Source organism: Vitis vinifera, chromosome 7 (assembly GCF_030704535.1).
Source record: "Vitis vinifera cultivar Pinot Noir 40024 chromosome 7, ASM3070453v1".
NCBI classification, from domain to species: domain Eukaryota; kingdom Viridiplantae; phylum Streptophyta; class Magnoliopsida; order Vitales; family Vitaceae; genus Vitis; species Vitis vinifera.
Genome location: NC_081811.1, coordinates 3959306 through 3985972, shown reverse-complemented (window position 1 = coordinate 3985972; position 26667 = coordinate 3959306). Strand labels below are relative to the sequence as shown.

General features: G+C 38.2%; 5 protein-coding genes across 7 annotated transcripts; 2 read left to right on the top strand and 3 right to left on the bottom strand.

Annotated features, from left to right (window-relative positions):
- The first annotated feature begins 804 nt into the window (after positions 1–804).
- Positions 805–2698, top strand: LOC100265777 (probable galacturonosyltransferase-like 7). Its single transcript, XM_002274139.4, has one exon. The coding sequence runs from the start codon at positions 1099–1101 to the stop codon at positions 2449–2451; it is 1353 nt and encodes a 450-aa protein (XP_002274175.1). The 5' UTR covers positions 805–1098; the 3' UTR covers positions 2452–2698.
- A 5984-nt stretch (positions 2699–8682) lies between these two features.
- Positions 8683–12832, bottom strand: LOC100243459 (cellulose synthase-like protein D5). The gene is made up of 3 exons (XM_002273974.4): positions 11709–12832; positions 10755–11559; positions 8683–10657 (listed from the first exon to the last, which is right to left on the bottom strand). The coding sequence occupies exons 1-3, from the start codon at positions 12644–12646 to the stop codon at positions 8885–8887; spliced, it is 3516 nt and encodes a 1171-aa protein (XP_002274010.1). The 5' UTR covers positions 12647–12832; the 3' UTR covers positions 8683–8884.
- A 1767-nt stretch (positions 12833–14599) lies between these two features.
- On the top strand, positions 14600–16997 carry LOC100255470 (COBRA-like protein 7). The gene is made up of 2 exons (XM_002269377.4): positions 14600–15237; positions 15501–16997. Exons 1-2 carry the CDS (start codon positions 14712–14714, stop codon positions 16916–16918), a joined length of 1944 nt encoding a protein of 647 aa, XP_002269413.1. The 5' UTR covers positions 14600–14711; the 3' UTR covers positions 16919–16997.
- A 642-nt stretch (positions 16998–17639) lies between these two features.
- On the bottom strand, positions 17640–20608 carry LOC100260542 (two-component response regulator ARR1). Its single transcript, XM_059738808.1, has 5 exons — positions 20488–20608; positions 20228–20380; positions 19793–20134; positions 18552–18628; positions 17640–18470 (listed from the first exon to the last, which is right to left on the bottom strand). The coding sequence occupies exons 1-5, from the start codon at positions 20606–20608 to the stop codon at positions 17640–17642; spliced, it is 1524 nt and encodes a 507-aa protein (XP_059594791.1).
- A 1539-nt stretch (positions 20609–22147) lies between these two features.
- LOC100248594 (tlg2p-like protein a) lies at positions 22148–26230 on the bottom strand. Of its 3 annotated transcripts, none has more exons than XM_010653919.3 (9): positions 26019–26230; positions 25732–25928; positions 24335–24611; positions 23798–23887; positions 23476–23553; positions 23046–23123; positions 22897–22962; positions 22714–22794; positions 22148–22542 (listed from the first exon to the last, which is right to left on the bottom strand). In XM_010653919.3, exons 2-9 carry the CDS (start codon positions 25908–25910, stop codon positions 22435–22437), a joined length of 957 nt encoding a protein of 318 aa, XP_010652221.1. In that variant the 5' UTR covers positions 25911–25928; positions 26019–26230; the 3' UTR covers positions 22148–22434. The 3 variants fall into 3 exon arrangements, with proteins under 3 accessions (XP_010652221.1, XP_002273927.1, XP_059593868.1); XM_002273891.5 differs by having other exon boundaries at positions 25732–25922; positions 26019–26101; XM_059737885.1 differs by lacking the exon at positions 26019–26230 and having other exon boundaries at positions 25732–26016.
- Positions 26231–26667: the final 437 nt, after the last annotated feature.

Genomic DNA, 26667 nt, shown 5'->3' with positions numbered 1-26667 from the left:
ATATGTATATATATATTTAAATAGTTTGAGTTAAATAATATTTATCTAACTTAACAAAAAAAGAAAATAGATATTTGAGTTTTTAATTCCATTTTAACATTAGATTCCATAAATGTAAAGAAAAATTTGTCCAATAAAATAATATATTTCCTCAACTCCACGGTATAAAAATGACAATCAAATAATCTCGTGCTTATTTTCCTCATTTACATCTCTCCAAATTTATCATCATCATTATTATTATAATAAAATATTTTTTTAATGCTTTATGACAAATCGGGGAAAGTTAAAAAATTTAATTTAAAGGATCAATTGAATTAATTTTTGAATTTTTGAACCATATGTGGTTAAAAAAACACTTTTTATTCAAATCAAAGATATCAACAAAATTACTAAAATCGCTGTCAAATGCCATAAATCATAAGCTCGTACGACAAGTTTCAATTGTTTAAGAATGTAAACAAGATTATTTGAGAAAGGAAAATAAAATATCATGACGACTAGTAAAAAATTAAACACAATTCTCTCCGCTATGATCGGTTACTGAAGAAATCAAATGTGGCATTAGTGATTAAATAGCTAGATAATAATATACAATATCCCAAAAATGAAGGAAGGAGGTGACGTGCGAAAGAGTACAAGTGTTGAGAGAAAGATGTACCCGGGAGTATGGACGATGGACTGTGTGAGGGGTGGGGCAGGGGCGGAAAGGTCATTTCGATACAGGACAATCACAGCTGGTGGTTTCCCTCTACAATGCTCTGGCCTTATAAAAAATTCGTATTCCCAAAAATATCCATATTCTTAAATGGAAATTACTATTATTTCTATTATTACTCATCATCATTTATTTATTTATTTATTTTTATTATTATGATGATGATGTTTGGCCGTGGATTTCTATGGTGGAAAATGCAAAGCTGGAAAGGAAAGCCCCTCTCTCTACTTGTGCCTCTCTGCTGCTTCACCTTCTCCTAGAAAGTGATAGAAATAGAAAGACAGGGGAAAGAGAGAGGACTACACTGCACCGTCGGTGCAGATTAGCGCTCGTCGACCCCCCACGACGGCCGCGGCGTCGTTTTGGAGGGTTTTCCTTACATGGATTCTTCTCTCTCTGCTTCCTCTTTCCTCAAAGGTAGCTTCGTTCCCACGGCATCTGGCCTTAGATACAGAGAAAAGGGACGCTTGATTCGATCGATTTTTCATTTTCTTTCCCTAAAGACCCTAGTCGACCGCAGAGGCACCCTAGGATTTCTTTTCTCTTCTTTGGCTTCTTTGGTTACGAACCCATTGTTTGAGTTTAAATCGGAGAAGAAGGTGCTCAGGGCGGAGGTTTACCCTTTGAAGATGATGTGGTTCATGAGATTCTCCGGGTTGTTGTTCGCGATAATGGTGATGATTCTCTTCTCGCCGCATTTTCAATCTTTTCCTCCAGCCGAAGCTATTCGATCATCGCACCATGACGGTAATCTCCGTGTCCCGATTTTGATTCCGGCGGGTGATTCTTCCAGGTTGTTTTCATTTAGGAAAGCTTCGGCATTTAACAATGCTGAAGAATGCGGTTTCAGAGACCGAAATTTTTCGGGGAAATCGAGTGTTTGCGATCCATTTCTTGTTCACGTTGCGATTACTCTCGATGTTCACTACCTTCGAGGCTCAATGGCTGCTGTTCATTCCATTCTGCAGCATTCTCAGTGTCCGGAGGACATTTTCTTCCATTTTCTCGTCTCCGAAACGCATCTTGAAATTCTAGTTCGATCGACTTTCCCTCAGTTGAAGTTTAAGGTCTATTACTTCAATCCAGAGATTGTGCGGAACCTAATTTCGACCTCTGTGAGAGAAGCGCTCGAGCATCCGCTCAATTACGCTAGAAATTACTTGGCTGATCTTCTAGAGCCGTGTGTTCGCAGGGTAATATACCTCGATTCCGATCTAATCGTCGTCGACGATATATATAAGCTGTGGAGCACAAGTTTGGGGACTAGAACGATCGGAGCTCCGGAGTACTGTCACGCAAACTTCACTAGGTACTTCACCGACAAATTCTGGTCGGAAAAGCGCTACTACGGCACCTTTGACGGGCGGAAACCGTGCTACTTCAACACCGGCGTTATTGTGATAGATCTGGCCAAATGGAGGCGCTTCGGGTTCACAAAGCGGATCGAACGGTGGATGGAGGTCCAGAAGAACAACCGGATCTACGAGTTGGGCTCATTGCCGCCGTACCTATTGGTTTTTGCGGGGCACGTGGCGCCCATCGAGCACCGATGGAACCAGCACGGCTTAGGCGGAGATAATGTCAAAGGCAGCTGTCGCGAGCTCCATCCAGGTCCCGTCAGTCTCTTGCATTGGAGCGGCAGTGGCAAGCCCTGGGCGAGGCTTGACATGAAGGCCCCCTGTCCGATCGACGCCGTATGGTCGCCGTACGACTTGTACCGACCCTTACGGTGATCGGAGGATACCCGCCGCCGGTAAATTCGTACATGATGACTCTTTTGTCCCTTCCCTTGTTCCATTTCTCCTCATTTTGCACCTGTATTTTAGTTTTGCTACCTACTCATTTTTCTCCATTTTATTTTATTTTAATATTTTTTTAACTCTTTCACTTTAACTCAGAACGATTGTATTTTATTCTACCCTATTATTCCACCATTCAAAAATAAAAAATCTGAAAAAATAAATTCAATTTATTACTGCACATATTGTATAATTTATTTATTCTATTGATTACTGGGCAACATAGCCTATTATGGCTCTCTGCCGGGTGTCGGTCCAACTGTACTGACTCAATTTTCCTTTATAGCCCTTTACTCAGATAGTGGAAAAGGGCGTGGTCGGTGATTTTTTTAAATAATAAAATTGTATGTTTAATTGGGAATGTGTTATGTGGCACACTTTACGGGTAGAATCAGAGAGCACATAGTTTTGCCCGTGCGTAACTGCTTATTTATGTTTTGTTTGTATTAGAAATTTAGAATAAAAAAAAAAAAAAAAAAGGAAGTGGAAGGGATTTATCTACAAAGAAGCAAAGCGGTGCCGGCTCAGAGGAGTTGAGGTGGGAGGTGGGGAAGAATCTGGAAGGATGTGTATGGCTTGTGCAGGTGGGCTAGCTAAGTGGGTATTTGCGTTGGTGTCAGCGGCGGGGGACTTGTGAACTACCTCACCTTTGTGTTTTTTTGCGGCCCTTAGGTGGCAAATACCCGCTTTTCTTTTTCCAGTTTTTTGTTTTTTAATTCATTGAATGTTATAAAAATCTGAATGAAAATTAAATGGTGGCATCAAGGGTAGGGACCCAGTTGTCATTGTTGCGTAGGAAGTGTCCAAAGCTGACAATGGGGACCGATTCCTCCCCCCTAGCAGCACACGTGGCCAGTTAGCCTCTGCTGACTCAACACTCAAAAATTATCATTGGATTTATTTATTTATTATTAATTATATGAAATTAAGAGATTAATATGTTGTAACTGAAATGTGGGATTTATCATTTAAGTGGTTGGAAGGCATTGCTGGCTGCTTGAGTGATTAGCTGCTTTGTTTATTCATAAATGATTAAGACTTTGTAACATATAATTGAAGCCCTACCCAGAACACAAAAAAGATCAATTTGACTTGGACAGCAAAGCTGTCACAATCATTCTATTATGTAATTGTTTAACGAGCCATGTCACCCAATTTGGTTTCTACACGTTATAAAATGTATATGAATCATATTTAACAATTGGATTGGATAAACTATCTCTCTGAAGGCCTATAATTAAAAAGGAAAGGAACAAGGGAGACTGATAACCCACAAGCGGCAAGCCCATAACCCATCACAGTCAAGTGGCCTTTTATCTTTCTAGGATGCCACTCTCTTGGTTGCCTTATCAAGACTCATGGACAAACCCATCCTTTAGCAGAGGCCAGGCCAGTAGTTTCCTCTTCTGTGTTCTAGGTTTTGGCAAACCCTGTTTTCATTAATGGCTTAGAGACATGAGCTTGCTTCAATTAGAGTATTTTATTTTTAGTTATTTGCAGTGTTTCCAAAATAAAGTCGTCTCTGATTATCTCACAGAGAAAAGGTTCATTTCCACAATGACCTCAAAAAAGAGGCTCAGACCTACGGAACCTTTACAGCTAGAAACAACCATGGTGTAGATCCAAAGGGACCATTACATTATTTTGCTTATGGCCCACAAAACACTTTGTTCTTGCCTCTTGAACCGTAATATGTATCGTACATACCATGATACGTATTACATTCACAAACTTGGTTCCCTAACCTCGAATCACACAGGGCACCTAATTGCCTCTATTTAGTGGGACAGGTATCTTAAAAATACACGGATATCCAAGAGGCATGTAGGGCACTCCCTCATTAATGAGGCTTGAAGTCATAGAGAGGATGGTGGAATTTTTTTAGTGAATGAGAAGGGTGAACCACGGACTTGTCTCTAAAGCAAACCTTTGAATCCTACTGAAATGCATCGGAAATTGTGTAAATGAGGCAGCAAGAAATGTTCATGAATATAATTTGTATAATGTCACATGTGCATGAACCCACCTTTGAATTAATTACAAGAAAAAGGGATAGATATTTTGAGTGAACCTAATTTAGTAGGGATGATCACATGGGGTGTGAATTTTTTGAATGCTTAAGAGAGAATTATGGCTTGTACTCATTTGAAGGACCAAATTAAAACTTACTATGGAGTATGTGCCTTGATACTAGAATATTCCGAATTTAAAGGTCTATTTCTTGGCGGGATAGTTTATGATAAGGACTATGGTCAGCAATGAAGGTGGGCTAGTGGCAGTAGTAGGTCAATAAATACAAAGAGGGGCCTCTCCTCCCCACAGCCAATGTGGAAAGGCTAAACTCTAAGAGGCAGTAGCCCTAATCTAAATAATAGTAGCAGTTATCAATCATGCTCATTGTGGATCTTTCTGCTGCAATCTGGGAGAACCCAAAAGAAAAATGTGATGACCATTGTCACTTTTGCGGCTGCAAGATAAAGAATGTGATGAAACATCCAAACTTTTCAATGAACTTATTTGAAGCTCAGAATTGACCTTTATGGGAATTGAATAATTGGTGATTTTAAACGTGCCTGAATCTGGAGTTTCCTCCTTGTTTGATTGGAAGCTGATTATGTTGTTGCCTTTTGATTTTAGGTTGGGTTCTGCAGATTCAAAACTGGCTTAAGGATTTTTCATATTTTCGGGTCGCAAACAGGCCTGCAAATTGTGAGGCTTCACCATCATGATCAAGACAAGATGGACCATTGGATAGCTCAACTTGACCATATATACGTATGTTGTTGAAGGGACCATTCACTCTCCATGACCCACCACCAGAATTGATCTTTTGTTTCCCAAATACATGTGTATTTGTATGTATGAATCCTTGGGAGGGCTACAAAAAGAGCTTGTTTGCCCAACCTTGAATTATGGGGAAGTTGGCTGCTCTTTTCAGGTGGAACACACACGAAAGAACCTAACGATCACGTGTCAGATTCATAACTTATGGCTTGTGGCAGGATGGAATCAATGCAGCGGTCTCAAAATGTCATGGCAATGTAAAATATTTAACAGGTGGTGGGTTCAAAATTGGTACCAGCAGGGCCCTTTCTTCAGGGTGGGAGATGTTCCCAGTAATTCCTGCAACCCTAGTTTTTAAAGGAAGATTGTTATGTTGCTTGCTTTGATTTATGCAACTTTTAACAATGGGATCGACTATTTACAATGGAGATGAGTCATTAGTCTATGAGTAGCAATTCTGAAGGTTTGGAGCTTGGGGTTGGTCTTTGAATATCTCTGATCATTTCCCAACCAGACTCATCACGTTAGAGCCTGAAAACTTTTTAACCTCTTCTGGTTGGTGCGCGCATTTCACTGGAGATTTGCAGGCAAGGGCTGGACATGAATAAATCTTTGCAGGGTCCCAGCAAGAGATCTGAACCAGATGATCCAAGATGGTCTCCGAGTCCAGGCCAAGGCTCATATGCCGACATCAGTCAAAAGTAATGAGTTCTGACAGAGTTCGTGCTCATAGGGGGAAAGGAGAAAGCAGTCATGAACATATATCTAGACTGGTTTCACCAGCCCCTTTGCAGAACCACTAGAAGCCAATAACACCCCCACAGGGATACTTCACCACATACACCACAATCACAGTCATAATCACTGCAAGCTGGACCACTGAAAAGCTCCACCCAACCGGTTACATATTCCCTCTCTATGACCCACCACCGTAATGTGCTGTATATGCCTGGAATGCTATAATTCAAGCTTGACTGTCTAATATGAAATCAAATGGGAGGTATTTACTGCTTTCTGGTCACCCAAATCTCAATATGTAGCTGTGTGTTAAACAAATAAAGCAGATTCATTTTCTGATCACCCATACAATAAACTCTTAAATCTATTAGAGGTACTAGTCACCATAGAAGAGATGTGCTTAAGAGAATGCTCCCATATCTCACCTCTTGGGGTTATTGTGCATGTGCCTTCAGCTTAGTTTCTTTCCCCTTAATCTTCCTCTACTACATAAATCTCGAGATCAGTATATCTGTACATGAACTTTTCTTTTAGATTTCTTCCTGGAGTATATAGCCTCATACTGGGCTACCCTTGCATCAAGCTCAAATAAGTCATAGAACTCCATCTCTTTGAATTTTTTTCTCTCGTTTAATATCTAGCCCATTCTGGGCTATTTTCACAAATTCTCCGTCTAGAAAATTCACCCAGCATCTATGCCTCATTTTCTTGAACCGGGTTATAAACTGTCTAGCCAACTCCTCTCCTTACCTTTGCCTCAGCCTAGACACATTTGCCATTGAGATCGATCTCTAGTTCTGTCCTAAAAAAATAACAACACAAAGATTGTTATTAGGAAGAAACATGACTGCCTACGAGAGTAGATCAGTTTCTTGTGGATTTCTCCGAGGTCTGGTGTACTTCAATATTGGAATTTCAAAGATAAATGAGTGGACAAAAAGGTCTTCATTGAATTAATTGAGGGGAATTACACTAGAAATAGAGGGTTTTTTTTTATTTTTTTTATTTTAAAACATAATTTTTAAAAATATTTTCAAAATAAGACATCTTCAAAAATATTTCCAGACCTACGACACTTTGTGTCGGGAAGACGTTATATAGATTTTTACTGCATTTTATTAAAGTCATGACATGAAGACATAATATTAATGCATTTTATTGAAATCATGACTTGAAAACACGATTTTAATGTATTTGGCTGAAGTAGTGACGTGAAGGCATGGTTTTAGTGTATTTTGCTAACATTATGTTCTCAAGACACAAATTTAATATAAAATGATGAAGGATTTATTAAAATTGAAAATAATAATAATAATAATAATAATAATAGATAAGATCAATAAAAGATAGAAAAAACAATAAAAATAGAAAAATATGAAAAAATCAATAAAAAAAAGTTGTATCTTGAACCCACAATTTCATGATAATACATTAAAATCGTGTTTTAAGACAACTTCAAAATGATATACTAAATCATGTTTTCTTGAAGACTTCAAAAACCCGAGTTTTGAAAATATGAATTCATAATGATGCAAGAAATATGCTAGAAACTAGTTTATGCAGAACCAATTAGCCAGAATGAAAATTTAAGTAGGTGTTATAGGCCAGGTCACGAAGACTTGTAGCAAAATCAGAATGAGTTATACAAGGAAAACATTGTAAATGAATATCAACACAACATAGTTAGATAAAGTGGAAATTTTAACCAGTATTATAGGCAAAATTCTGGAGAACTGTGGCAAAACTCGAATAAGTTTTATGGAGGGAAGTGGTAGAAAATGGTGATATAAAATATAAAGAAGTAGAGGATGATACCGCTGTGGCCATCATACCAGGAGATAGTTAGATGATGTTGTGTTATGGGGTGTTTGAAGTTGGAGATAGATTTTTGTCCATGGAAGTGTCCAATGTGGACAAAATTTTTAGACCTATTTATTTTGAAAAGTATTATATTTTAGAAATAATATTTTGATCATCGACAACTTACCAAGAAGGACACTCCCCCATTGACAATATACTAGATACTACTTATACAATTTTGATTGTAGTCTCCAAACTATACAACTTTGCAGCAATCTTTGTAGTCAATCTTCTTAGCATTGATTAGTCCATACCCGATGGCTAAAGAGTATTTAACGTGTGAGGCTGGTTCAATGGTTACTCTTCATTGATGTAATAGTTATGGTTTATTGGAATAATGTGGCATGACATATACTAGAGGAGGAACTCTCCTTGCGCAATTCCTTGAGCAATGATGCTAAATTGATAGTGGAGATATTGATTAGATCCCTTTGCCTAATATAGGCTCAAGCTTTGGGTTCTACTTCCTGCCTAATATTGGGTTACACCTCCATTGATGCAACCATGATTGATCAACTTAACCCCATTTTGATTGAAAATATGGAAGGCTAGTGTGATACAGTAATTCCACCTTTTAATCAATCAAAACATACTGCTTAATCTAATCACAATCAAACGGTAGCCGACAGATATAGCAGCAAGTAACACTTGTTTTTTTTCCATCTGTTTTGGAAAACTGCTTCATATTTCCTGCAAATCCAGTTACGGCTCACAGCCACATGGATCCGAAAAGAACAGCGGCTGGCCATCTATCTAGTAGATTTAATTACTATATTTTAAACATAGCAGAAAGTGGCACTGGTTGAATTTTAAGTAGTAGACTGTAGAATATTACATTCTCCAACCAACAAAGAGTTCAAAACAAACCAAGCCGATTACATTGAAAATGAAATGGAGCAAATTAATGGAAAATATAAACTACAAACTAGAAAGTGAAGTTGAGAAACTTCAAGTTTGTCGTGGCTCCACCCCCCTCCTCCTCCTCTCAAGGGAACTGGAACTTCATGTAATCCTGCCTCCCAGAAGGGGGGCTGATGTACACCCAAAGCAGAGAAATAATGATGGAGAGCAATCCAGACCATACAAAGACGATGGTTGGAACTCTCCGTCTCCTTCCCATCAACCCCTTTGCAAATGGATAGAGGTGGCACAACACCCAGAAGCTGAAGAACACTCCTCCAACCAGCTTGCTCCACTGCGGGAATGTGCTGTACAATGTCCTCGCTACTCCCACTGCAATTGCAATCATGTTTATCATCATGATGGTTATGGGGGGAACCATTAGAAAGCTCCATTTCACCACGTATAGCTCTGCAAACTCATCATCCCCATCCTCAGGTGTAGCTGATTTGGATGTCAATGTGAATGAGATGTCTACCCCTGCAATCACCTTCAATAGCCCCTGCATCACAGCAGCAGGGTGGGCGCTTGTTCCACCTATCAACCAGAATTGCTCGTTCCTCCACCAGTCATGGAGAGTGATTCCTGACCATTTGATCTCCAGGATTGCCAGAAAGCAGAGAGTGAGCGTGATCATCAGCAAGAACACTAAAAAGGTCACGCTCAGGGTCTGGACTATGAACTGCCCTGTGAACAGAGAAACTGCAGGCAGAAAGCAATAGACTATGAGAAACAAGGAGGTGAACGGGTACATTCCCACATTGAAATATGCCACTCTCTGCAAGAATTTCATCCTTCGGCTTGCAAAGAGAGCGTTGTTCCGAGAGAAGAAGATCTCCACAGACCCAGTTGCCCATCGAAGGACTTGGTGAAGCCTATCAGTCAGATTGATTGGAGCTGTTCCTCGGAAGGCATCTCGCTTGGTGACACAGTAGACTGATCTCCAACCCCTATTGTGCATACGATAACCAGTCACAACATCTTCTGTTACAGATCCATATATCCAACCCACTCTTTTTCCCCACTCAGTTTTATCCTCATAGAAGCAAGAGATAACACTAATTGCCTCTGCAACTGTTGCAGCGTCTAAAGGCTCACGAGGCACAGCCAGAGAACCAGCTGGCCTGCCATGGCTACCCTTTCCCTGCAAGTCTTGAAGCGGCCTTCCTTGGAATTCCGCAACTGGGATGGATGCAGCTAGAGAATTAGAGTTCCCAAACCTTTTGGGAAGAAGCAAGGACTCAATGTCTGCATCGTCATCATTGTGATCCCCAATAATTGGCAAAACCATTTCCTCCTCTTCCTTCTTAGTCACCTTGGGTTTTCTCAGGAACAACTTGATTTTCCTTCTACCAAACCACCCATGGTGTTCTGTGGCTCTTGGAGGACTGAACCCATAAAGAGCAATTCTCCGGAAAACGCAGCCTGTCCCTACATACATTGGGCCCTGCAAGCCATCAAGAGCCCTCATGCTCACATCAAAAAACACTGTGTTGTGGTTTGCATACCTATCATTTGGATCAATCCCCTCGAACCTCTGGGGGAATTGAACGTAACAGATCCTGTCACCACCTCTGTCCAGCATAAAGCACATTCCTTCCCTTAGAGCCAGTGAATTGTAGATGTAGTGATCACAGTCAAGATTAAGAATAAATGGGCCATTCGACATAATTGCGCTGGTTCGGACCAGAGCATTCATGGCTCCAGCTTTCTTGTTGTGATCATAACCTGGCCTCTTCTCACGAGATACGTATACCAACATTGGCAACCTTATATCAACTTCTGTTGTATCAATCAAGTTCTCCCCATCTGCTTCTGCGCCAAAGACTGGTTCTGCATTTGGGGGTGCTAGCATTGCCTGCAAATCAAAGTAGGAATTTCAGTTTTCAAATTCCCACCCAATTCAGAATATGTATTTTTTTTGTCAATTCAAAATTAAATGAGATGAAAATTACCTGAATTATACCAGCATGATCTCCTCTTGAGTGGTCTGTCTCTGCTGATGACCATGTTCCAGGCCAATGCGAACCATCAGCCATCCAAGTAGCCTTTGGAACTTTAATGGGTTCCGAAAGATTGCCCCCCATCTCCATTTGTTTCTTCTTTGCCCGAAGCTCTTCATGGGCATTATATGCATCTGATCGTCGCCTTATAGATTCTGGTAAGGAGTTGATTCTCACCTTGAATTCATCATATTCCCTCTTTACTCTCCTCCTCTCCCTCACAAAATCAAGCCTTACTTTGTTTTTAAGGAAGTCGCGTTTCTGCCCAAAATATGCCTCAGGATTTCTCGGCTCTATCCCATGTTTCCTGCAGAAAGGAACCCAAGTTCTCGCGAAGCTTGCAGTCTCGGCAAGAGCTTCAAACGTGAGAAGAGATCCACCGTCATCAGAAAGATAACACGCCAGCTTTTCCACTGGATAATCAACAGCGAGGATTGATAGTATGGTATTTGCTGTGACAAGAGGGGGTTCTTTTTCGGGGTCTGCTGTGGAAACAAACACATCAATCCCGGGAAGATCTGATCTTCCTTTCGGATTCCTAAGGTTGGGGGATTCAAATCGGTCTTTCAGAACAGAGAGGTCAGTAACTCTGTTAATAGGACAGAGCTTTGGGAGCTGGTCTAGTATCCATGAGAGAGCGAACCAAAGTTCACAAGTTATGGACATTCCCCATAGCCACATTGCATCACGATTAGGATGCCTTATCCTCCATGTAAGGAAGAATCCAAGAGCAACAAGACGAAGTAGTACAAGCAATCTGCATAGCAACAAGTACCAATTTCAAAAAGCTACCCAGAAGCAAGTGCTCATTCATCTCCTATACCTCAAAATTTATGGTCATTCAAACAAAATTGTTCTTCCACTGATAATAATTGAATTGCAATAGAGAGGGCCTTTTGAGTTTACCTGTATGGACTAATTATTGCAGCAGAAACATTAACCTTCCTGGTTAAAGGCCTCCTGGTTTTCTCCCCAAAGTCAGGAGGGTGCTCAAAACCGTTTACTCCAGACCCAAAGCCATAGCCATCTTTGGGCCACACTGCATTTCCATACCCATACGTTCCCTTCGTTTCATAGAGCCAACGCGTGTGATCAAAATCATGGTTCGGAGCTTTGAAAGATTTCACAAGAGAAAGCCTCTTGTCTGGCTTGAAATCTGCCATAGAAGGCAATGGAAGTGCCTGATCCTCTGCTTCAGACCTGGGTTCATCATCATCATAAGAACTCCCATCATCATCATTCACATCCTTGTACGGTTCCTTGCAACCAGGACAATGACCACCTCCACTTCCAACACAATCCAAGTAACACTCTCTGCAAATCTTGAATCCACACTCACATGGACCCCCCCTCAACACCTTGCCTTGCATCGCCTTCTCATCACAACCCTTCATCCCACACAAAATTCCCGATTTCATCGTCTCTTTTCGTTCCATCGAGCACTCCAACACATGCCCACGAGTCACCGAATTGAATCCTCCTGTGAAAATAGTCCCAGAAATGAAACTCCTCTCTGGTTTCCCCAAATTTTTGTCATCTTCATTGAGACTTGTCTGTGAGGCGGATATGGGATTGTGATCAGGAGTTGGAGGCATATGAACAGTGTAAGTGACATACTCCGAATTCACCACCTCTTCATCATATCTCCCACCGGTCGATGTCCGCCTTCCACCACTCGAACCCCGATTCCCTCTGCCACTGAGAGGAGAATTTGGGTTGTTCAACACCGAAGAGCGCGGTACCGGACTCGTCAATCCCATACTTCTGATCGCTCCTCCTTTGCCTCCTGAAGAGACCGTGATGGTCACCGGAGAGGAGGACGGTGAAGAAGCCTTTTTAACCATTTCTTCTCAAATTTCCCGAGAAAGGAAGAGAAAATGACAGATTTTTCTCAAGAAACTGAGTCGAACCCAGCAAGAGAGAACCCAGAAGGAGGAAATTTTCAGAAAACAAAAGAAACCTGAGAGGGTTTATGAATGAAATGGAAATGGAATAAGCAGATCAAAGTGAGAGAGAAGTAGATGAATAAGCCTCTTTCTGGACAACGTTCGGAAATTTGAAATTTGAGTGAAAAGGGTTGGGAAATTTTTAACGGTCGACTAATCTTGGCCGTAGACAAGAATAGATCGGACGGTTAGATATCTACCTGAACGGTCGCTTTGGGACAGAGAGATTTAATTGGACGTGGTCCCAGATTGAGTAGAAAAGTCAAATGAAAAAAGGTTGGGATTCAACGGTCGAATAATCCAAACGCAATGGACCGTTGATACTGATTTTAAGTTCTTACAGATTTTAATGTCCCTGCCTTGTTGGACATTCCCTTCTGAGCAACACATTTTTACTAAAAGAAAAAAGACAACTTTATTTTCATTTTTTCCTTCCATTTTGAAATAAGAAAAAGATTAGATATTGTTTTTTTTTTAAATTCTAAATTAAATTTAAAATTAAATGGTGTTTAATAGTTTTAAGTATTAAGTGGTTTGTTTTTATAATATTTTATTTATAATTAAATATTAAAAAGTAAAAAAAAAAAACCAAGACATTGTTTTTTTTCATTTAAAAAAAAATCAAATATTTTGATTTCTTTATTTAATAAAAAATTTATAATAAGTTATAAAAGAAAATAAAAAAACAAACAACTTAAATTTTGAAAACAAATTTTTTTCAACAAAAAATTTAAAAAACAAACACCCTCTAAATATTTTATTATTATCTTTTTCTAAATCTATATATGATAAAAAGAAATACAAAAATAATTTACTATTATGTTATAATTGTATTGGTTATTTCATTCTTATGTTATTAAAAATTATAATTTGTTATTTATATGATATGTTAGGTAAAGGTTCTTATTTTTATTGATATGTGATTTTATTTTTGGAATATTTGATTAAAATAGTTAAAATACAACCTTATTTTACGAAAGTGACTCATATTTTTTATAACAAGAAGAATGATTTTTTTAAAAAAAATAAAAATAGGAGGATGTTTAGGGTCCATTTGGTCATGGTTTTTTAAATTTGTTTTTTTTTTTTTTTAAACTTAAAAACAATTTTTAAAAATAAGTTTCAAAAAACATAGCTAAATTGACACATGTTTTCCTTTTATATTTTAGAAATCGGTAAAAATAACTCTTATTTATTCTCTAAAAATTGTCATCTATTTCACTTTGTTTTTAAAAATTGTTTTCAGATAATAACGATCAAATAATGTTAAAAAATTTTAATAATAATTTTCTATTTTTAAAATAGAAAACTATTTTTAAATCATACGAAGTGGGGAATGTTTTGCCCTTTGACGTGAATAATCTTTTTATTTTTTGTTATTTATGAGTTTGAGCCAAGGAATTAATTCTGTACTCTTTTAAGGCAAACACTATCCATTAATTGTTAAACACATAGCATGTGCTGCAGCCTGCAGGCGGTGGGCATATTCCTTCCTTTACATTTTCCTTTTCAATAAACTAATTAAAAAAATCACAAAAAAAATTGATACTTCAAATTATAACTAGAGGAGGGAGCCCTTTTTAAATTAGGTGTCTTGTCTTGCAATCCAAGAAGGAAACATTCCAAAAGGAAAGAAGATGGTAGGCCCAAATCTAAATCCCAATTTCCATCAGGCCTTGACAGGGCCCATCCATCCACCACCTAACAAGCCCAGACCAGGTCCCATGGGCCAGGACCCTAACTACCCATTAAGATTTTTAACTAACTTTTAAATTTCTTAGTTCCATTGACGGACAGCAACGACCAAATCTCCATGCTTTGTAAGAACAGCTCAAAGGGAAAGGCCGGCTTTACACTACACTCGAAACTTTCAATTTTGTACTCGTCTCTCTGTCTCTTTCGTTCTTTCTCCAACATATATCACATTTTCCTTCTCCAATCTTCATCCTTTCAGCCCAAATCCATGGCTAGACTACTGTTCTTCTTCATTGTCATCATCATCTTCTTCTTTATCTCTCTTCCACTTTCACTCTCTCAATCAACAGCCGAAGAATCATGCAACGGTATCTTCTTGTCCTACAACTACACCTCAGGCCATCGCCTCCCGCCCACACTCATCCCCTCAGACCCATCCCAACAGCCTTACAGGTTCGAGTCCAATCTCGCCATCCTCAACAATGGCCTCCGCGAGCTCAAGTCATGGAGGGTCTATGTCGGGTTTGAGCACGGCGAGGTCTTGGTCTCTGCCTCTCATGCTGTGCTGGATGATGGGAGTTTGCTGCCGGCAAACGTTGGGAATGGCACGGTGTTCTCAGGGTTTCCGGAGAGGGACCTCAAGACTGCGGTTGAGACTGCGGGCTATTTGCCCCGGATGCGTGCTCAGGTCCAATTGGTGGGTACCCAGTTCGGTGTGACTGATCCGGATGTTCCCTTGCCCTCTACCATCACTCTTGCCAACGATGGATTCTCATGTCCTAACCCCACAAAGTGTAAGTGGTTTTTTCTCTGTTAATTCATGAATCACAGGGGTCGTTTTTCAATTGAATTGTCTAAAGGTTTATTTGTAATGAAAAGATTGAAGAATTGGATTTTCCGGTACATTAGTATAAGAGTGTATAGAGTAGAAATGACCTCTGTTTTTATGGGTGTTTGAGCAGTTAATGTTTTAATTTATTTGTACTTCATAGAAAAATGTGAAGTATCTTCACCTCTTCTCCTATGATTGAGGAGCCATTTTTTGTGATTTCTTCAGTGAACTTTTGGATGCATGTGTGCTGCACCGAAGATTCAAGGTCTAACTTCACCACGGGAGAAGATTTGCAGCCACTCCAAAATGGGGATGTTACCATAATGTATGATGTGATCAGGTCATATGAGACTAATTACCGGGCTCAGGTTACTATCTCAAACCACAATCCTCTAGATCGACTTGATAATTGGAAATTAAGTTGGGAGTGGAAGAGGGATGAATTCATCTATGCCATGAAAGGAGCTTATCCATCTGTTGTTGATAGCACAGACTGCATTTTTGGCAAGCCAGGTGAGAGCTATAAGGACATGGACTTTTCCAATGCCTTGAATTGTGAGAGAAGGCCAACCATCATTGACCTTCCTCCAACAATGGTGAATAATTCGGACCTTGGGATGATTCCCTTCTGTTGTCGGAATGGTACTATTTTGCCTCCTACGATGGATCAAAGCAAGTCTGTGTCAGTTTTCCAAATGCAGGTTTTCAAAATGCCAACAGAGTTTAATAGAACTCAGCTCATTCCACCTCAGAACTGGAAAATCAGGGGAGAGGTGAATCAAGATTATCAGTGTGCTCCTCCTGTGAGGGTGAGCCAGAGCCAGTTCCCGAACCCAAGTGGGTTGCCCTCAGAATCAACAGCAATCGCTACTTGGCAAGTGGCTTGCAACAAAACAGAGTCCAAGGGGGCAATCCCAAGATGTTGTGTATCTTTTTCAGCATTTTTCAATGATTCTGTTGTGCCTTGCAACACTTGTGCTTGTGGCTGCAAAAGCAGCCCAAGCAACACTTGTAGCGCTTCTGCACAGGCTCTTCTTCTACCATCAGAGGCTCTTCTCGTTCCGTTCGAGAACAGAACCCGCAAAACTACTGAATTTGCTGAGTTACAACGCCGGGCACTGCCTAATCCATTACCCTGTGGGGATAACTGTGGAGTCAGCATCAACTGGCACTTGTTTACAGACTACGACAATGGCTGGACAGCTAGGATCACACTCTTCAATTGGGGTGAAACTGACTTTGTGGATTGGTTTGCTGCGTTGCAGTTTGACAAAGCAGTGCCTGGATTCCAAACCATGTACTCTTTCAATGGAAGTGCTCTTCCTGGTGTCCCGGCTAACAATACCATATTCATGCAGGGGAAACCGGGATTGAACTATCTTCTGGCGGAAAAAGATGGGAAAAAACCGAAGAAAGATCCTCGGGTTCCTGGTGCACAACAGTCTGTACTCTCATTTACAAAGAAAACAACACCTGGAATAAAGGTGGCTCGTGGGGATGGGTTTCCTACTAAAGTGTTCTTCAATGGTGAAGAGTGCTCGCTTCCCTCAATACTTCCAAGCAATGCTTATAGGATGATTGTAGCAACTAGATTTTTTAGTTTTCTTCTAGCTGCTGTAGCTCTGTTGTTTCTGCAGCAATAGCTATGGTTTCTATACCTTCTCTCAATTCTTTAACTTTATCAATGCTTTATAATATGTAAACAGTCATCTGGTTCATTGTTAAAATATATGAGAAGCCAATTCGATGTTGCACATGAATCATTGAATAACTGAAGCTCCCTAAGTCACAAGCATTTCATAAGCTCTATGAGTTGATATCTATCAAACACATGGACATACATAACTGAAATCATAGCAAAGCAGCCAAATGGAGATTATGAATCAGTGATGCCAAACTAGAGTCACCATCACGAGCGTAATAAAAAGAAATGCTTTGTTAACCAGAGTTACAGAAAGGGATCAAATATTTGGCACATTGCCTCTATCAGGCACAGCTAACAATGTCAGTTTCCGAATTCTACAAAGCTTCATTGATGGTTAACTACTTTAAACTTTTCTAAGACCATTCACTCACGTGGAATCTAAGTCTTTGAACTAGGTATGAAACCAAAAAAAAAAAAAAACATGGAACTAAAGGTTACATATGTATAATTCCTTGAGAGTGTATGTCTTCTAAGAAGATGGTTATTATCCAAGGGATAGCCATCAAAATATGTATCAGTTTTCAGCCAGCCCAACATTCTGCTGCAAGACAACAAAAAGAGAAGGCAATTTATTTATCAAACACGCATACAGTATCATGACATATACAAAGAAACTGGGAAGAGTGATGAAGTCACAGAATATTAACCTTTTTGAATTGTCAGGACATGAATCCGTGGTCAAAGTGTTGGCCAAAAGATAAAGACTTACAGCCCGGCCTAGGCATACTTTCAGGCTTCATCCTAAAAGAATCATCAACCAAGAGGTTGTTTCCAGGTTGAGCAATATTTTCCGGGTTCCTATATCCATATTCTTCACCAAGGGAGACCATTCCCTGGCCAACAGAAGAAGCATTTCCATAGATAGCATTCATCTCAAGATGGAAGCCATGGCTATGGTCTTTTGAAAAATCAACCATTGGAGAAGCTAGAGGATAGCATGCTGCAGCATTACTTTCTATGGGATTCCCAACTGTCCTCAGAGCCTGGGCTTCAATATCATTAGAAAGAATTTGATTGGACAAAGGGTGATGCCCAAAATGCTGATGACCTGAAATTTCATTCAGCATTGGCATGCCATATGGGGTTTGAGCCATCTGCATCGTAGAAAAGCTACTCTGGCTTCCATAAACACTATCGTCATTAGCAGCTGGTAAGTTTAGAGATCTTGGAGTTCCTTCACTAACTTGAAAATCCAGGCTCCTATACATTTGAGCAGGTTGCTGCAGCATATTGGCTGGAACTTCATGAAGCAACTTCGCTTGTTTACTGCTATTGCAAGCTTGTTGCCCCACTCCATAGTGGAAAAGGTTCCTTTGATCTACAAAAGCCATGGGAGTCCTAGAGGTTCCTTCCCTGGTGAGACCTTGCAGTGGGACTTCACCAACCACATTAAGTTGGGGGTTGCAGCCATTTAAAGAAGCTGGATTCATATATGTCTTTTCGGGACCCTGTGAAATCTCACTTACCCTGCTGAGATAAAGGCGAAATTTCTGCACCATATAGCTGTAATTATCAGTGTCTTTTACCAAACAATAACAATAAATCTTTCTGGAGAAAATTTTTTCCATTACCTGAAGGTGGCTGGCAACATTTTCTCTAGTAAGACCAGGAAGATTCATTTGCTCTAGGATTTTCTTTGGAACTGCCTCTGCAATAACATGACATTTGCAACCTTAAGGTAGATGGAAACTAGCACAAAATAAAATCTATCAAGGGAGAGCAGAAACTTAAGCCTATAAGAAAGCCTATATAAACCCAGTTTAGGGCTTCATCTTTTGTCATTGTCTTCCGGACTCCAAAGAGCAAACCCTAGGTATCTCCTTTAGAGAGAGAAGACCATCCTCTCTTGTACCAAAATTAGTGAAAGAAGAGAGCGGACAAAAAATCATTTAAGTCCATGAGATCTATAATGCCTACAAACTATCTTCTTAGGATTGGATTTGATTTGGAAACATCCAAATTGCAAGTATTGGTTTATGTCTCTAGAGTTATGACATATTATTGTTTTTTTATTATTATATGTTTCCCTTATGTTAAATTTAGAGAGCCTGGGATTAGATATGCATGCACCCTATAAGATCCAAAACCAAGGAAGAAAGTAACATCGGTTCAGCTAGTAAGTAAAAACATAAAAATAAAAAATTCTTCAAACTATCAAACATGCAAAATCTACTACAATACCATCCCAACAACTTTTGTCATTGTCTTCGAGACTCCAGAGAGCAAATCCTAGCTACCCCTTTAAAGAGAGAAGACCACTATCTTTTATGACAAAATCCATGAAAGGAGAGATCATATGAAAGATTGTTCAATCTATGGAATCTATGACGCCTACAAAATTACCTTCATTAGATTGGATTTGATTTGAAAACATTTAGATCACATGTATGAGTTTCTATCTCTAGATCTATGTCATATTATGGTTTTTTTATTGTCATATTTTTTCCTATGTTTAATTTAGAGAGTTTGGGATCAGATATGCATACATCCTATAAGATTCAAGATCAAGGAATAAAGTAATTTAGGATTCCCAATTGGTAAGGGGGAAAAAATCTTCAAACTATAAACAATTGAAATCATTCCATCCCAACAAAAATCCAGTAATCAAATTTTTGAAGGGCATGATAAATTGTATAGCATAGCACATTCTTGAAAAATTAGTCTAAAAATGGTTAGAATATAGGAGCCCCACACATTAGACATGGTAATTTCACTTGGAACATGTACAATATTAATAGCTACATATTAATGAAGGTGAAAGAGTATTGAGAAAGCAAAGTGACTATCATCAAGGAAGGTGAAAGATTCATACTAGAATAGCCCAGTTGATTCACAGCTGCCACAAACTGTTGATGGAGGGCTGGTGTCCAAACCATCCTAGGCTTCTTTACCGTTGTTGGCATAGCATTCCTGGATTCTCCTTCATCCTCCCTATCTTTTTTCCTCTTCATGCTTCTACTGCCCTCTTCATTCCCACCCTCTACATCATCCTCCATTGCATGCTCCATTTCCTTCAATCCATTCCTTCTTTTCCGAATCACATGCTGCCATACCAGCTGAATTGCATCCATCCTAACCGGTTTAACCCAATAGTCACAGGCACCATGAATGATACCCTTCATGATAGTTTCCCTTTTCTCATCCGAAGACATCACTGAACAAACATGTGTATAATAGAATTAGTAAGATGCTGTGTCATCAAGATATGTTAATTTCTTCTCAGGGTTTTGGAAAAAAGACTACTTACTAACAACAGGCATGTCCATCTCCAATCCAATGATCTCAAGAAGCTTAAGTCCACTAATATCAGGCATATGCAAATCACTTAGAACAATATCAAACCTACTGCTATCTTCCCTTAGCAGGGACAGTGCCTCCTCCGCATTCCTACATTTGGTAACTGAAGATCTCGAAACCAAACTCAATCCAGTTGTCCCTACTCAAAACCCCATGAAGGAAAAGCAAAAATTAAGAAACCCACAAAGAAAAGAACTATAAATAACATACCTTTATACATGCAACGCTCAAGCATTCTTCCCATTATTTGAAGACAAGTCTGATCATCATCAACTGCAAGAACTCTGATACCTTCTGGGAACTGGAGAGGAACTGCAGCAGTTACAGACATGGAACCTTCTCCAGTTTCGACATTCATAGAAAAGACCAGTGAAGAGGAATCAGAGTGGAAGAGAAGAGAAAGAGAGGGTGAGAAGCAGCAGCGTTTTAACTTTTTTGAAAGATATTATTGACTGTGTTTGACACTCTGTATATTTAATAATTTATATGGACTTTTTTTTTTCTAATTCTGTTGACGTACGGCTTCGTATTTTGAACTGCATATGAAAAGGAAACAGACTAACAGCTCTTCAGAAAACCCTACTACTGCACCACTTTGGTAATGGTGGATTTATTTAGAAAGTCATAATTTTACTTATTATATTTACAGGATCTAATATGAGTTGTATCCATCACCATCAAGATTATAGTAATTGCCATGGAAATCTTTTTGTTTTTTTTTTTTATTCTTACTAAATATAAATCTTATGCGCAAAAAGTTGTTTACAGATTTCACCTTTAATACATTAGATATTGGATTCAAAGTCTTGGGGTTGAATCCCATTAAGGTATTATTTAATGGGTGTTTGATAAACCAATAATTTAATAATTTAATTTAAGTCATTAAATAAATTAAATATATTTAGTAAAATACTTTAATAATGATATGACTTAAAATAAAAAACACTTTAAACTAATAAATTAAAATAATTAATTTATTATTAAGTTAATATATTCATTTTACTTTTTTACTCTTATTCATTCTAATTATCTTTACGGTATTGGTATTCTATGACTTTTATTATTACTCGACCTCTTTATTATAGTTATAATCTATTATGATTAATATGTTAATTTAATGATTTAAAATAAATTTTAAGTTAATTTTATCAAACAATCTTAATACTTAAAATAAGAATTAAGTAATAAATTTTAAATTAATAACTTAATTATAATTTAACTTAAAGTTAACTTAAGTCATTAAATAATAAGAATTATATTTTACCAAATACTCCCTCAAAATAGGGTTATTTTTATTTAATAAAGTTAATTAGAATAAACATTTTATTGGAATCACAATGTCAAATACATACAAAAATATTTTGAAATTTGAACACGTTTCATAAAATTTTCAAACTTGAATCCAAAATTAAAAAAATAAGTCATTCAAACTTCATCTTGATTAAAAATAAATAAATAAAGTTAAGTGATTTCTTGAGAAAATAAGACTTCAAGAAATTTTAAGAAAGATTTTATTTTATTTATTTTTTTTTTTTAGAGGTGAATGTCTTTATATTTATATTATAGCAAACAATTTGAATTTCATGGCTAGTAATGAAATTAATAAGATGTAATTAGTTTTTTTTATTGATTTATTAATATAAAGAATGTGAATTGTAATTAAGACCGACATAAAAAGATTAGACATAAAAGGATGACACGACTTCATAAATAGAAGCTTTTAAGGTTCTGAACATGTCACAAGTGATAAACTCCTAGATCATTTTGTCACAAACCTGATAAAAGAGCTCACATGTCACAAGTGCAGTCCCCAATATGCAATGATTAGTCCTTTTCCATCATTTGATAAAATTCCAATCCCAGTTACAAATTATGGAATCAATTTTTCACCTTCTATTCATTTGAGAATTTTGGATAAAAGAATTGCTACAAGGGTATCATCACAAAATTACTTTCGGACCTTTACAAAAATATAATTCAGCCCTGTCAGAACATTCTACTGCTGATAGAATTACAATACAATGCTCCAGTTTATGAATTTCTAAAGACTTAAGTGGTTGCAGTGGTGGTATCTTAACTGGGGTTTGTCTATAGAACTCCTCCCATGCTATCATGGAAACTAACAGGCTGAGCTCTCAGCAAAGACTGGTAATATGATCACAAGAAAATCTCCTTCAAGATTAGGAGGACTAGCATGATGAAACACATGATAACGAGAATCGTTGCACATGTTACCATTCCACCTTTCCTCTGTGTTCTTTCTGCCTGCAATTCCAAATAATGCACCAGAACAGTGCTTAATTAGCAGCTAGAATTACACATTTGGGTTTAGCAGAAGCCTTGTGTAAAATGATGGATGAACAATGTTAGCAGTTAGTGTAAATCAATTAAGTTTAGCAGAAACCAGATGCTAAAGGAAGAGAGGAGACAAAGGACCTTTTCAAGCTGTTTAAAGCCCTCCTCAACTGATGCAGACACACTCTGAATGTTGTAGTCTATCCGATCAACAATTGTTCCCTGATAGAGATATCAATTTGGTCACCAGGATTCTGGATGAAATTCCAGGATTCTGGATGAAATTTATGGACAACGTATAAGGATTAAGGATGCCGCGTTGACCTGGTCTATCACAAGGACTGAGAGATCTTTCATGATTTGAGCAAGCTCATTCACAGATTCCACCACCTGTAAACAGGTTTTATTTAAAAAGGAAAACAAGAAGAACAGAATTTGGAATTGGTTGTACTAAGTGGAGTGCCTCCAATTACCTGTCTGATCTCTTTCTCCCTTTCAGCTGTGAATTTCTCACTCTTCTTTAGCTTGGCCATTTGATGCTCATTAAAACCCTGGATTGATTTAAGCATATAATAAGCAAGTAATAATACTGGAAGGAGGGTCAAGAAAAACAAAATAACAAGGTGGTAAATAGGTCCAAACTTAGCAGAATAAAAGGGTTTCCAACCAGCACCAAAGTATGTTAAATAATAAACTATAATTGCCCAAAAATATTTATATTTAACACCTGATTTATTAGAGCATTAAGTATCTGTTTAAACGAAAACATAAGTTCTAAAACAAGACATGCAATTTTCTGAGCTTTCATTTCCTCAGGAGAACCTAATTCTTTTTCTTTTCTGGCTTAATGTTAGGCCAACAATCCAGAAGTTAAAAGGATAAAAGAGAAAAAGAACAGCATACCATGTCACCAAACTCATCATCATCCAATCTGAATTTATTTTCATTCAAGTTCATCTCCAAGTCAACCCCGTCATGTCCCTGCAGTAACCAAAATAAATAAAAAATGAAATCTCAACAAGAAACAGGCCATGGACTATAATGAAAATCAACAATGTAAAACCAGTCAATAAGAGAAGAATGTGCATAACTTTGGAGTGGAAAGTCATCTTAAGCATGCAAGATTAGCTATCAATATCTATTGACATCGTACTTTCCTTGGAACTTACAATTCATATTTATTTATTATATAAGAAACAAGGATATATTTAGAAAAAATGCAAACCTCTTTTTGCTGCCTCAAACGCTTCAAATATGTTGACTGTCTCTTTCTGAGCTCCAATGAGAGGTTCTGAAGGTCTGTAGCAAGAGAACGCTGTTGGAAAAGGGAAAATTTAAGAAAAGAAAATACAATCCACATTAAAAGACCTCTAAAGAGAACATAAAACACTGATGAACTATTTCTTGTCAATGAATTAAAAGAAGTAAAAAATGTTTGAGATCTTTTTCTACAAAAGTACAAAAGTGAAACTGTGAAACAAATGGAACTGCACTATAGCAGTGAATTCAGGAGCACCCATCACCATAAGATGTATAGATTTCTTTTATATCCTATTCCTGTTGAAAGATATCAACTCAGTAGTACTAAAATGTTAGACTAATGAAAGATGCACAATATCCAGACAGGCAGCCAAAAGCTGAGGCTGTGTGTGATAAGAATAAAGATAAGGCAAGACTAGAGTAAATCATGGGCATACATCAAAATTACATGCAAACCATATAATTTTTTATAATAGAAAGTGCAATGACTATCGAGACCAACCTGTACATTTTTCCTAACATTAGAATCCTCAGAAGGCCCCCTTGCAGAAAGTTTTTGTAATCTCTTTTCTGACCTCTTCAGTAGATCTGTAATTTCTTGGGTGAGAGACTCAATCTTACGTTGATCTTCTTTGCCATCTTCAAAGGAGGGCATTAAAGCTTTGGCCTGAGCCTTGACTAACTCAGCCATTTTTACCCTAGAACGTTGTATATTTGCAGCTACTTCTTCAGAAACATCTACCCAAGCTGGAGGTAGACCCACTGTAAATGCATCCTTACTGCAGCAAGGAAAATATATTCAGCATTCAAAGAATATTTTCATTAGTAAAGCATAACTTGAGTACTTGACACTTGAACCATTTGTAAGCATTTAATTGGTGGGCATGGCTGATATCAGTATCCAACTCATTTGTTCAGCATTAAATGAAATGTTCTTAAGAATCTTTCCCTCCTTCATCCTCTTGAGAATTGCATTTTCAGACTCTTTAGCATCCCGCAAATTTTCACCTGTAGCAACCAACTATTTCCACCTAAAACCCCTACATTTCCCATTCAGTATCCATTATCTTTGAATTCCGACCAAACATATTTAGTTGAATCCAAACATTTCCTACAATCAGAATCCAAATAATCAAATTAAAGAAACATATATTCCATGTTGCGTATTGCATTAGCATATCCAATTCCCCGAAAGTACAAACACAAGAAAAAGCCCTAATATCCGTTTTTCACTTCCTATTCTAACTGTAGGAGGAGCACATACTTTTTTCACTGAACATATATTCCATGTTGTGTTGCACATTAATACATTCAATTTCTTGAAAATGTAAAACACAACAAGAGTCCAGATTTCCATTTTCTAATCCCTATTCCATTTTAGGCAGGGCACCATACTTCTTTCACCAAAAACTGGACAAGAGATTCAAAAGTTCAAGTATAAGTCCCCTTGTCAAATATCAAATTAAAAACCCATTTACCAGCTTGAATCCACTTTATTATGTCACCGACTCACCATCTATTCAACTCCAAAAGTTCTAGATTCAACTCCTAGACACGTCCGTTGATTGGTGACCTAATGAGTTAATCAATAACAAGTTGAAACATACCAGTGAATCACACTAACACCCTGCAACTGCATAAATTTATCTCAGCACAGTTCTCATTCTCTCTACAGAGACACAAATTTCCTAATTCCATTTTCCACAGAAGCTAGAAAAATGCTAGAACGGTTTGATATTACATACAGTCAAATCTTACAAAATTTATATGTAGTTCTCCTTTTCTTGGCTTAGGATGCCTAAGAAAATTAATCAAATCTTGGAATTTCCATAATAGGAGTGGATTCGTTTTCTTTTCTCGTCAAAAGGAGAGAGAAAGAGAAAGAAAAAGAAGCGTTACCTAGAAGGACCTGGATCCTCAGTGCTAAGAGGAGTATACGAAGACCGATTCGAGTGAAAAAGCGAAGTACTCGCCATTTCGATCACGGCACCGCCGGAGCTGACCCCCGCCGGAGCTCGAACGCTGTTCACAGCATCTCTGTGCTTTCTGAACACTACGGTTCGATTCATCGTGGCCATGGAAAACAGGACCTGCAACTACAAGTGAGAATTCCAAATTTGAGAACGAGGAAATGGTTTTCTCATAATTGGCAGAGTTGCTGAGGAATTTATGAGAAAAATACTTACGAGGGAAATTGGAATTCGAGGTGTTTGGAAATGTCCGAGGGACGACGACTTTCACGAATGAAGACGCAATTCGAAAACGAACCTTCATCCACACAACTGAGTTCAAGCCCACGCCCAAGCCCAAGCTCAGGCCCAACGTATTTGTCACGGAAAACCAGTCCCAAATTCCCGTATGATTTGTCGGAATTCGACTCCCATTGGGCCTTCAGTCAACTCGCTGGTCTGTCCGTACAAATTTGAGGTTGATATAATGGAGAGAAAAAAAAAAAAAAAAAGTTAATATGTAATAAATTTATTTTTTTTAAAATATAATTAAATAAACTTTTAATTTTGAGCCATTTAAACTTAATAGCTTCAACGCTTTTTCCTAATAAAGAATAGAGACTCCGAAGACCCAGATGATCCAAACTTTTCTAGGTGTCATGTCCCTTCACGCGCTTGGAGAACCCAAAATACCCAAAGTGCCCTGCAATCGGTGCCGGGTCCATTCCTCTTTGCGCGTACCGCAACCTTGGTAAGAATGTAATATACCGAATATTTTAAGAACTTTTTGGGAATTACGCGTCTCAATAGCGGTTGTTGATGGCAGTTTCCGAAAATTCGCGCGAGTCTATGGTCATTTACCGAAATGCAGTAACATGACCCGACC